We start from the raw sequence: 12,191 nt of genomic DNA on the forward strand, positions 1-12,191 counted from the left end.
GAAAAACCTCTTTATACAATTACTCGCATTCCTTCCATCTGCAACATAGTAGCTGTAAATACTGGCACTTTTAAATATAATTTATTTCTTATAAGCAAATATGTCCTTATTCAGGGCTTTAAAGCTCCTTAACTGATGGTCATCTCTACTAATTTTTCCTATTAGAATTTTAAAACTAGACTGCCTCTTTGCTTGTTTCACTTCCATTACAACCTATTATGTTGAGAGTTTCCGTAGATATAATATTGTCGTGAACGGAGTAGAAATTAAATGAGGAAGGAAGCTCAAAAATGAAATGCAAAGTTCCTATAAAATTATCTTTGGGTACCTGTGGTTTTAATTTTAACATACCTCAATGCGCTTTAAAATGGCATAGAATCAGATTTGAAAATGTACACGAAAGTAATTTATTTTATTTGAAGTCATTTAAAAGTAATTTCTGATCTCCTACCACGGTTTTCACTTAGGAGGTTCAAATGAAAAATCACGGCATGATGCTGTTGTTAAATTCTCTCAGAAAATATTTAAGTCTGTTCTATACCGAGTTCCTACTTACCCCATATAGAAACTTTAAGTAGAAAAGAAAAACTAAGAAGGGGACAACTGAAGGCAATTATTCTGGTGAATTTTCTTTGAAAATTAAGCATTTTTATTTCTGAAAAAGTGTAAAAATCTTACATTTAGAATAGTACAATAATAATTGCCAGTAAAATTTACAATACTCCTTGTAAAGAATATGCAGTAAGTACAAAAAAATTCCGCACGTCTGTTATGATACAAAACACAGGTTGAAATAAGAAATGATAATTTTGACTTTTTTTCTTGTGTAAACATGTTAACCATTTTTTTCCTTTTCATGAAAAAGTACACCAGACAAGTGTCCTCAAAAAAGAATTGCTTCGTTGGTATTCTTCAAGACCTTTACTATTTTTGTATTATTCTTTTGAACATTATTTTTTAACGCCTGGACCTGAGAATCTCTACACCTCAAAAAGGCTTAGTTGTTTTTCATCTACCAAAAGTCAAGGGAGCCTCTAGTGCCTGGACAGGGCGGACCCCCTTCCCCGGCACCCTCTTCCTCCCCACTCCAGGTCGGGGGGGCTGTAGCATAGGACGGCTTTGCATAAATAGAGGGACCCGCAGAGCCGAAAAGCGCGCCCGAGCTGTTGACAGTTTCGTCCGAGAATTCGCAGCGGCGAAAATAGGCGCGCGAGGTCGAGAGGGGCCGCGCCGGGAGGAGCGAACAAAACACCGAACCACTGAGACGAGAAAAGGAGCCGGGATTCCTACCTTCTTCCTCCAGCGCGCTAACATAGCGTTATTAACAATTGGATATCCTAGCAGTAAAGTTCTCGACACTGGACAGGGCAGTCCCTTGGTGCAGAGTCCCCAGGGCGGCGGACGAGGAGACGGAGGAGGCGGCGGCGGCCGCGGCTGCCACGAGGGAGCGGGTGAGCGCGGCCGCCGGGCCCACGGCCGCCTGCGCTGCGCAGCCTCCTCCGCTGGATCCGGGCGCGGGCGGAGCAGCCACTGGCGAGGGCGAGGGCGAGGCCTGAGCCGCGGCGGCGGCCTGCGCGGCGGCAGCGGCAGCGGCGGCCGGGCCCAAGCTGCCCCCGATGATGCTCTCGATGGAGAAGGGCGAGCGCGCCAGCGCTGAGGCGCCCGGGCCGCCCGCCTTAGCCGCGGAGGCCGGCAGGGGGCCGGGCAGGGCGGCGCCGAGCGGGTGCGGCCGGTAGCCGAAGGCGGTCCGGGCCAGCTCCGCGGCCGCGCCATGCGGCGGCGGGGGCGGCGGGGGCGAGTGCGGGTGGAAGGCGGCGGCGGCTGCGGCGGCCGCGGCGGCAGCGAAGAGGGCCGAGGGCGGCGCGTAAGGCGGCAGCTGCAGGCCGTAGCCGCAGCCGTAGGGGCCGTAGCCGTAAGCATGCGGGGGCGGCGGCGGCGCGGGCGGGAAGAGCGCGGCGGCTGCTGCCGGGTCGCCCGCGCCCCCTGCGGCTCCCGCGCCGCGCAGCAGTAGCGACTCGGCGGCCGCGGCGTTGGGTGGGAGTAGCGGCTGCCGCTTGAAGCGCTTCCTCCGGCGCAGGAAGCTGCCGTTGTCGAACATGTCGGCGGACTCCGGGTCCAGCGTCCAGTAGTTGCCTTTGCCTGGGTTGCCGGGCTCGCGGGGTATCTTGACGAAGCAGTCGTTGAGCGAGAGGTTGTGGCGGATGCTGTTCTGCCAGGCGGGGAACTTCTCTCGGTAGTAGGGGAAGCGGCCACTGATGAACTCGCAGATCTCGCTCAGCGTCAGCCGCTTCTTGGGGCTCTGCAGGATGGCCATAGTGATGAGCGCGATATACGAGTAGGGCGGCTTCACCAGCGGGTTCTTGGCGCCGCTACCCGCGCTCCCGCCGCCGCCGCCGCTGCCGCCGCCCGCGCCGCCGCCACCCCCACTGGCTCCTGCCCCCGCCGCCGGGGCCGGGGCCGGGCCCGGGGGCGCCGGGGAGCCCCCAGCAGGCGGGGCCAGCAGGATGTCATCGTCGTCGTCCTCCTCCTCCAGATCCTCCAGCTCGTCCTCCCCGGCGTAGGAGCGCCGCCGCCGCCGCGCGGGGACAGCCAGCCGGGGCCCGCCACCGCCGCCCTCGTCGTCGTCCTCCTCTTCCTCGTCGTCTTCGTCCTCGCCCTCCCCCACCACGTCGATGTCTGTTTCCTCGGCGAGGCCGGAGGCATCGGACATCTCAGTGCTCAGGGTCATAGCTGTGGCGTGGCGGCGGCGGGGCGGCGCATGGGGGCGCCGGGCTCCGGGTTCCCTCTGCGCCCCAGCGCTGGTCCCGGGCGGCAGGCCCGGCCGGGGGGCGCCACGCTGGGGGCGCTGTGACTGCGGCTGCCGGAGCTGCGCCGGGGCTGCTGGGTGGCGGCGGAGTCTCGCGCGCAGACTTTGTAACTCCTGCGCCGCCGCGGTAGCCGCGCGGATGCTGCGCTCACTGGGCTCCGCTCGCGTCCATCCCGGGCAGAGCACTTGACCTTCTCCTCTCGGAGCAGCTTTTGCCCCGTCGGTTGAGGAGGGGGTGGCGGGGCCCGGGCGGGCGATTCCGAATGCCTGGCGCCCAAGAACGTGCGGGACGGGTGAGAGTCTAGGAACAGAGCTCGGCGAGGCCAGGGCTGAGTCCAGGAGAGGGCGGACCTTCCTCGGCTTATAGCAGAAGGGGGCCTGTCACATGGTGTGCACGTCAGAGCGCTGCCGAGGGAAGAAAGCCTAGGAAATCAGCCCTGTTCGGGAGAGAAAATTCACCCGTAGGAGGGAGGCAGCAGCTGAGAAGAGTTGGGAGGAGAGGGGACCTCACTATTTCCTGCCAAAGGGGCTAATGCCCGAATTACCTGGCGTTCTGCACCGAGGGCCACTGCACGAGTTAGACTTCCCAGCCTCCTCAATTAGTCCTCCTCCCTAACCTCAGCAGCCCACCCGCGACACTCTGGTTTGACCCCTCGACAGCCTGTAGAAGCCGTCCAGCCGGGGGATAACCACCCCACTGTCTGACGTGGCCCCTGGGGTACGCTCTGGGGTCTGTTGGGGGTGTCCAACTCCCCTAGATCGGGCGAGCGACTCCCCATTGGATCTGATGAGAAGCCCCCCAATTTAATCACGATAATAATTGTTTATTGACTCCTTAGCCCATTCTCTTAGGTTTTACTCCAAAGACGTTTATTTTCCATCTGTTAATAAAATTGCTCTGAGACTGGCGTTTTAGTCACTTCTCTGCAGTTGAATGCCCCAGAGACTTGACAGTTAAACTAAGCCACTCTAATGAGACGATCTGACAAGTGTCATGGGAATAAAGAACATAATAATTGAATTCGGAAAAGAAATAGAAAATTTTAGTGAAAACGCAAATACACGCACAAAAATTGCACCTAGAAACTACTGAAAAGTTCGACCAACCTGGCCAACATGGTGAAACACCGTCTCTACTAAAAATACAAAAAAAATTAGTAGGTGGCGCCTGTAATCCCGGCTACTCAGGAGGCCGAGGCTGAAGAATCGCTTGAACCTGGGATGCGGAGGTTGCACTGAACCGAAATCGAAATCGTGCCACTGCACTCCAGCCTGGGCAACAAGATCGAAACTCCGCCTCAAAAAAAAAAAAGAAAAAAAGTTCGTTCATAATGGCTATGTAGTTCTCAGTAGGAGGAACATTCTAGTCAGCACTTTTCATAGTAATCTCAAAATACTTAAATTACGTAACGTATACATATTTCTACTGAGTCTTTTTAAATAGAGACTATAATGATAGATGACTTTAAGATAAACTTTAAAAAACGTGTTTTTGGAAAATCCTTAAATATTGTTAATACTTTCTGGTGAAATGAAGATTTTTTTTATGAGATTCAAGTTCCGCTCAATTCAGTTTTCAGGTGACAAGATAGTGGAAATAATTAAGATACGCTCTTTTAAATATATCTTTATCACCAACTCAAACGAGCTATTTTGGCTAGTGGGAAAATCCTAATAGTTTGTTGAATTCACATTCACTTATTTGTGCATTTCCTAAAATGCTTCTATTTCAAAGAGGGGAGCTTGCCCCAAAAGTTTAACTTTCTGATTAAAATGATCTCTTGACAAGAACTAAATCAAACTTCGATGACGTTCTGTAGTAACAGCCATCAGCTGCCCTTGTGTATATCATTTTATCGACCAAGTACTTTTCACATTTTGAAACGTGTCATTACTACCTCTATCAATCACAGAGCCTCAAAAATAAACTGTTTCCCCATCTAAAGACCTCTATTAAAATCGAGTTTTTGTTGCTGAGGACTGCTACCACCAGTTGCATTTACACATGACCCATAAAGACTATCATAGGTCTTTGAACAATCTATGAGAAAGCCTCGACGTTCTAAATTGTTTTTCATTGACTCTAAATTGTTTTTCATTGTTTGATATATGACTGAACCATTTAATTACTGTAATAGGCTGAGCATTAACCTGAGCCAACATTAATCAGCACTATTAATCAGGCATCACATTTCTTTGTTGATGCAGCCAGGAGTCCTTACCAAGGAGTTCACTTTTACATTGGAAAGTTTAAGTTTTGTAAGTACTCAGTCGATACCTAAATAAACACCATGACTTTCGCAGCACTGAGGGTTGGTGTGTGGCGAAGTTATTCAAAGATGAAACAGAGAGGAAGAATTTGTTCGCGGACCATTAATTACTTTAGGTGACCGGTTACAGCCATCATAACGCTCATGGCGCGGGAGATAGACTGCGTTCGTTTGTAACTTTGTCCGCAAGTTCCTCCCCCAAAGGGTTAAGAGGCTCTTCCCTGGAAACGTTTGCAAAATGTGGCGAATTATCTCCTGGCCACTCCGGGGAAAGTGTTAGGACTTACTGAAGGTCAGAGTGGAAGATCAGCCCAGAGGGACCGCTGCAGAGACGGAGAAGTGTCACTAAGATTTAGGCGAGCTTTACTGAAGCCCCACATTTGGATGTGACCACTTGTTTTGTTTGCTTAGTTAAGCTCCATGTTTGTATGCAACCTTTAGTTCCGACTTCGCGAAATTCCCCAAGCGCGGAAACCCAAGCGATTCACGTCTTGCGCGACCCCCTTGTCTCCCCCGTCGTCCCCCACCCCGGGCCTCCCTCCCTACAGCGCTCCCAGCATTCGGCCCCAGCTGGTAACTCTCCCCCGGCTCCCCGCCCCCAAGCTGATACAAGGGACCAAAACCTTTCCCAGCGGCGAGCCGGGGAAGCGACGCGGCGACCCCCGTCCCGCGCAACCCGCTCGCGTGGACACGGAAAGTGGCTGGGCGCGGGTCCCCGGTGGTGCCTGCGTGGGGCAGAGCTGCCCCCTGGCGGCGGAGCGACGACCTGCGGGCCCTCGCGCCCGGGCCGGGAACTCCCTGGGAGCTCGGCCAGCGCGGGGAACTCACCCAGCAGCCTGCGTTTCCCGAGTGTGGGCAGCCCGCTCCCGGGCGTCCCTGCCACAGGCTGCCGGCGGCCGGGACTGGGTGGGAGTGGAGGCAGGTCCTTGGACTGCAGGCTTCGGCTTTTTTCCCCCCGCAAGTGGTTTGGGCGCTCCAGGAGCCCCCGCGCGGGGGTCACGTGGATTACTTTCGGTGAGAACTGGCGAGGTTGCGCTACCATGGGAAAGGCTCTCTGCCTCCGCCCTTTGTCCTTTGCCCCTGACCATGAGCGCCCCAGGCCCAGGGACCTCCTTCGGCGGATGAGGGCTGGCGGAGACCTGGAGGCTCAGACTTACCGGACAGGATCCTAGGCTATTTCTTGTGCATCCCAGAATTTTACCCATGAACGTGAATATGAACGTGTTTTCAACCCCGGCGGTTTCCCCGGCGCCTCGACCCTCCTTTGAAGAGTCATCCTAGAAGGCTGTATTGAGATACTGTTTGTGCCTGTCACTCTGAGCCCTGTAAACAGACAGAAGAAAACGCGAGTCCCTGGTCTGAGGGTGCTCCGTCCCGTGGGTAACCAGGTAGGTAGTTACTCTGCCCGATGATGAGGTCCTCCTGAGCGCCCCCACGAAAGGGAGGGATGCCGGGAGTCGCTGCTCTAGGGCCCATTCAGCCTTCGCTGTCCTTCCTCGGGGCTACAGGCATTTCCATTCCTGTTAAACTCAAGTGTCGGGGGGCCAAAACCTGGGCTCTGAGTTGTTTATTGCTTACTTGGCTAGTAGGGGGAGGGGCGAGTAGGGTTGTAAAATATACATAATTTACCATTTTAACGATTTTAAGTGTACGGTTTAGAGGCACTAAGTACATTCACATTGTTGTGCAACTATTACCACTACCCATTTCCAGAACTTTTCCATCATCCCAAACTGAAATTTTTTACCCATTAAAAAGTAACTCCCCATTTCCCCAACCATCCTTCTACACCCCCCAACCTTTCACCAGATCCTGGCAACCACTATTCTACTTTCTGTCTCTATGAATTTATCTACTCTAGGTACGTCATCTGAGTGGAATCATAATCACATTTGTCCCTTGTGTCTGGCTTTTTTCTCTTAGCATAATGTCTTTAAGGGTCATCCTTGTGGAAGCATGTATCAAAATATCTTCTTTTTACGGCTGAATATGTTCCATTGAATGTATATGCCCCATTTTGTTTATCCATCCATCCATCCATCCAGTGGTGGACATTTGGGTTGCTTCTCTTTTTCTGTTAGTTCTTGAACCTCCACTCACTTAGCTCTTTGTCTACTCTGCATGCAGTAGACACTGATAAAATGTTTGATATATTCATTTTCCTGTATCTTTTTCACCCCAGAAACCCTCAAAGGAAGCCCATTGTCCTAACAGAACACACACATTGGTGAAGTGAGGGGGAAGGTGTCTGCTGACAGAACAATGTAAGGGGGACTCGCCCTTCTGGATTTGAAACCTCAACTTGTTCACAATTTTGAAACTTTCAGATTCAGACTCTGCAGATCACCTTCAGTAAAAAGGCATGAGTCAAGACTCCTCCACAATTAGTTCTGGACAAAATTGTGATCATCCCCACTCCCACCCCATGCTTTTACATCCTTACTCCCCCTCCTTACCTGTCCCGCTCCTTGGGAGCCGCAAGATCATCTAAAATTTTTCTCTGGCTGTCTAGGGCACTCCACTACAGCATTCTCCTGTAGTGTAACATTACCTACCACTCATGCTGGTTCCCATGTGCCAAGCTAATTTCAACAATGGGTGAAGTGGACATCTCCATGTGATGACTGAGGAGATAGGTTCTGGATGTTGCTACTAAGCCTCATGGAGGCAGCCATGACAGAGCAGAGCCTTCCGTCCTCCTGTTCCAGGTCGGTAGCCTCTCCTAAGGCAGGACTCCATCGGCCAGGCTCTTTCCACCCCCACCCTGCTTCTTCAAGCCAGCTCTTACTTGGTCTGGCAATAAGTCTGGGTAAGCTGCTATTGACTGACAATGTTTGGTGCCTTTCCCAAGAGTGGGTACATTTTAACCTGGGCATCCTCTTGATACCGCCTTAGTCAAGGTTCCAGTGGTGGGTCTTTTATAGAGAGTGTGGTTGGGAGGTGAGATTCCTTTGTGAAGAAGATATTTTAGTGGTCTCTAGGTCCCACTAGGCAGCTTGTGCTTGCCTGACAATTCCTTAAACAAGCATTTCATGGCCTGAGCAGGACTCAGACATCCTCAATAATTCAGAATGTCAGCAAAAGTCCAAATCTGTGTTTTATAACGCCAAAATTATATACATGGACTCAGGAATTTTCCTTACATTGTTAACCTGGACTGGTCCTCCCATCCTAACACACGCCCACAGACTTATTTAGCTCCTCATCTCAGTGGTTTGTAGTGGCACATGTTTAGATTTCGAACCCCAAAGTCAAAAGCTCATAAAGTATTTTTTATCATGAATTCAACTGAAAAATACACATATTTCCATTCCAGAGAGGACTCCTCGTGTTGGGGGCTACATTCAACACCAGACTCTCCAGAGTACATCTTTGCAGCTCTATAAACTTCTGGTATTTGTTCACATTGTCTAATAATTTCCTGGAAATAGACTTAGTATTTTTAGTTATAAGAAGAATTGAAAAATAATATTGCTGTTCTAGAAGAAGACATTTATTTATTTTGCATTTGTAGTTCACCCAGAGGTTGGCTGTGCAGACAAATCTCTCTGCTTGGGAAGGACAGGGCTCTCTAAAGTGATTCTAGGGATGCAGCTGTCTACAAGTCACGCTGAAAATGAAAAGTATGTTTATGAGGCCATGAGAAAGGCTTGTCATAAGCTGTAATTTCGTGTGTGTATTTAAAATGTGTTTGGTGACCAACCTTTTCTATAACACACATATGCACACACACACTCTTTATTGCCTGATGTCCAGGCTTAAACTGAGACTGAACTATCACCTCTCTGTTACGCATATGCAAACACACTGAAACCTCATTGTCTACACTCAGTGTGGCACTTCACCTGATTCCACCATCTGACACCAGGCTGCAAGTCATAGGTTGCAGTAAAGTACATACACCCCTTTGCAGAGGGCATTCTCAATAGCTTCCCCTAGAGGCACATGTGAGCACCTTTGCTAGAAAGCTTTGGTTGGCTAGCCTTCCAGAGCAGAAAAAAACTGGGAATGGCCTGAACGCAAAATTTACAGAAAGGTAAATACAAACAATGAATGATCACTACTAATCAGAGACATGCAAAATAGGAAAGAGAAAACTCTGTCAAATTAGCAAATTACGTGAGGATGATGAACATGATGGTAGGAACTCAGTTACACACTCCTGTGGAACTGTAAAGTCATACAAATCGTTCAGCAAACAATTTGGCAAAACAGAGCTTGGATCTTAGTGTCCGTTCCCTTGAATCCATTCATTCTAGATTCTATTTTATGGAAATAACCAGAAATATGAGTAAATATTTATGTACAAACTGTTGCAGTTATTTAAGAAGCAAAAAAAAAAAGAAACATTCTAAATGCTCGGGATTAAATATATTATTCTTATGTTGGAATATTTTGCAATCATTAAAGCAAGGTCTGTGAACAGTTTTAATAACATGAGAAAATCTTAAAGTTAAGAGAAAGGTTCAGATAAAAAATTACATACAGTATTTTCTCAATAATTTAATGTGCTAAACATGCAAATAGAAGGACTGGAAGAAAATACAATAAAATGTCAATTGGTTAACTCCGGGTGAAATTATGGGTGGTTTTTATTTTGTTATTTATATTGTATTTTTCTATGTTTTCCAAATTTTTCAGCCTGAGCAATTTCCAAAGTGCTGAGTTGAGACAGCTGAGGAGCACAATTAGTGTAAAAGAAAGACTACAGATGGAACAGGTCATGTCATTTGAAGCATAATTATAGGAATAGACATCAAGAATTTAAAGCAAACATAATACATATATCAAAGAGGGAGGGGACTTATTAGTAACATTAAGCAAGAGAAAGAATTAATTGTTTTAAACCTAGTAGAAACATTAAGTATGAAGAAAGTAATAAAATAAAGGACGAATAGATGGAATAAATAGCAGAATGTAGCACAACAGTGTGACTATTGTCAATAATAATTAATTGTACATTTTAAAAATAACTAGAAGAGTATAATTGAATTGATAGTAACACAAAGGATAACAGCTTGAAGGGGTGGATACCTCATTCCCCATAATGGGATTATTATGCATTACCTGCCTACATCAAAACATCTCATATCCCCCATAAATATGTACACCTACTATGTACTCACAACAATTTTTTTAATTTCTTTAAAAAAAAAAACCCTCATCTGGAGCCACAACAATTTAATTTTTAAAAAACAAATATGAAGCAGAATAGATACAACTGAAGAATGGACTGGGTTTGAAGAGTTTGAGGAGCTCTCCCAAAAGCAGCAGGAAAAGAAAAATTCTGGCTCATGAAATCAATTTAGTGCATTTTGACCACAACTGAAAGAGAATAGAACAGAACAGAATGGGATGGGTTAGGACAGAAAACATCACTGCACAACACATAACAATGCTAAGAATAGTTTGTGAAAACTTTATTTCAGTTACTTTTATTTTTAAATTTTTATGTGTGTGTATGTATACTGAGTTTCTATGTAAAATGATCTCTTGGTTTGCTTGAGCCCAGAAGTTCGAGACCAGCCTGGGCAACATAGGAAGACCCTATCTGTACAAAAAATAATAATTAAAAATAAGTAAAATAATTTCTTAGTGTGGGTTACAATAAAAAAGTTTGAAAGCTCCTCTTTTATTTTATTTATTTTAGATTCAGTAGGTACATGTACAAGTTTGTTACATGAATATATCGCATGATACTGAGGTTTGTGCTTCTATTGAACCTATCGCCCAAATAGTGAACATAGTACTTAATAGGCGGTTTTTCAACCCTTGCCCTCTTCCCTAATTTTAGAGTCCCCAGTGTGTCTATTATTCCCATCTTTGTGTCTATGTGTATCCCATATTTAGCTCCCATTTATAAGTGAGAACATATAGTATTTGGTTTTCTGTTTCTGCATTAATTCATTTAAGATAATGGCCTTCAGCTGCATCCATGTTGCTGCAAAGACATGGTTTCATTCTTGTTTATGGCTGCATAGTATTCCATGGTATATATGCACCACATTTTCTTTATCCAGTCCACCGCTGATGGACACCTAAGTTGATTCCATGTCTCCTATGGTGAATAGTGCTGTGATAAATGTACAAGTGCAGGTGTCTTTCTGATGGAATGATTTCTTTTCCTTTGGATATATACCCAGTAATGAGATTGCTGGGCTGAATAGTAATTCTATTTTTAGTTCTTTGAGAAGTCTCCTAACTGCTTTCCACAGGAGTTGAACTAATTTACATTTCCACCAACAGTGTCTAAGTGTTCCTTTTTCTGTACAACTCTGCCACCATCTGTTTGTCCCCATTGCTTTCATATCCTCTCTCCATATTCCATAGGCCCTCATAGTGTCATTCCTACTCCATACGCCACTGCTGTGGTAATCAGTGTGCCATGGAACAACCTGGCCATGAAAATTTTGGAAAAGATGAGGTACATCAAGAAAGCAGTTGACTTTACTGCAACACTTTGAAATGTTTAGGTTTGTTTTGTCCATTGTGACTCTTTCAGAGGACTATACATATGATGTAATATTTTCCAAATTTATTTTACTATGGGATACCAGTTTGGGAAATGGCATTCACTGAAATAATGTGATACAGACAGGGCGCAGTAGCTCTCATCTGTAACCCCAGCACTTTGGGAGGCTGAGGCATGAGGATCGCTTGAGCTTGAGCTCAGGAGTTCAAGGCCAGTCTGGGCAACATAGTGAAACCCCTGTCTCTTGAAAAAAAAAAAATTCCAAAAAGTTGCAGAGTTAACAGTGACTTTCTAATTTCCCAGATTTAAAATTCCTCTCATTCATTTACTTAACAAATACTTATTTTATTGAGTGTCTACTATGGGGCAAATACTGTTCTAGGAACTTGGGATACATCAGTAAACAAATGGACAAAAGTCTTTGCCCTCAAAAGCTTTACAGATTTAACAGAAGAAAGACCATAAGAAATAAGTAAACTGAATACCTTAATTAATTAATGATATCATATGTTAAAAGGTAATATTTGCCGTGTGGAAAAATATAGAACAGCTAAGGGGGCTGGAGGTAGTAGTGGTGGGGCAGAATGGAAAGGACAGGTGGGTAGAAATTTTAAACAGTGAGCAAAGACTAGAATAATGCTAC

General features: G+C 46.9%; 1 protein-coding gene across 1 annotated transcript; it reads right to left on the minus strand.

The window, feature by feature from the left end:
- Window positions 1-626: 626 nt before the first annotated feature.
- On the minus strand, window positions 627-3,606 carry FOXD1 (forkhead box D1). The gene has a single exon (XM_021939451.2). It carries the CDS (start codon window positions 2,726-2,728, stop codon window positions 1,322-1,324), a length of 1,407 nt encoding a protein of 468 aa, XP_021795143.2. The 5' UTR covers window positions 2,729-3,606; the 3' UTR covers window positions 627-1,321.
- Between the last annotated feature and the right edge of the window lie 8,585 nt (window positions 3,607-12,191).

The sequence above is a fragment of the Papio anubis genome, chromosome 5 (genome assembly GCF_008728515.1).
Source record: "Papio anubis isolate 15944 chromosome 5, Panubis1.0, whole genome shotgun sequence".
Classification (NCBI taxonomy): domain Eukaryota; kingdom Metazoa; phylum Chordata; class Mammalia; order Primates; family Cercopithecidae; genus Papio; species Papio anubis.

Bases quoted from the DNA above. Each gene is read 5' to 3' on its own strand.
- FOXD1 (XM_021939451.2), bottom strand. From the start codon at position 2,728: ATGACCCTGAGCACTGAGATGTCCGATGCCTCCGGCCTCGCCGAGGAA.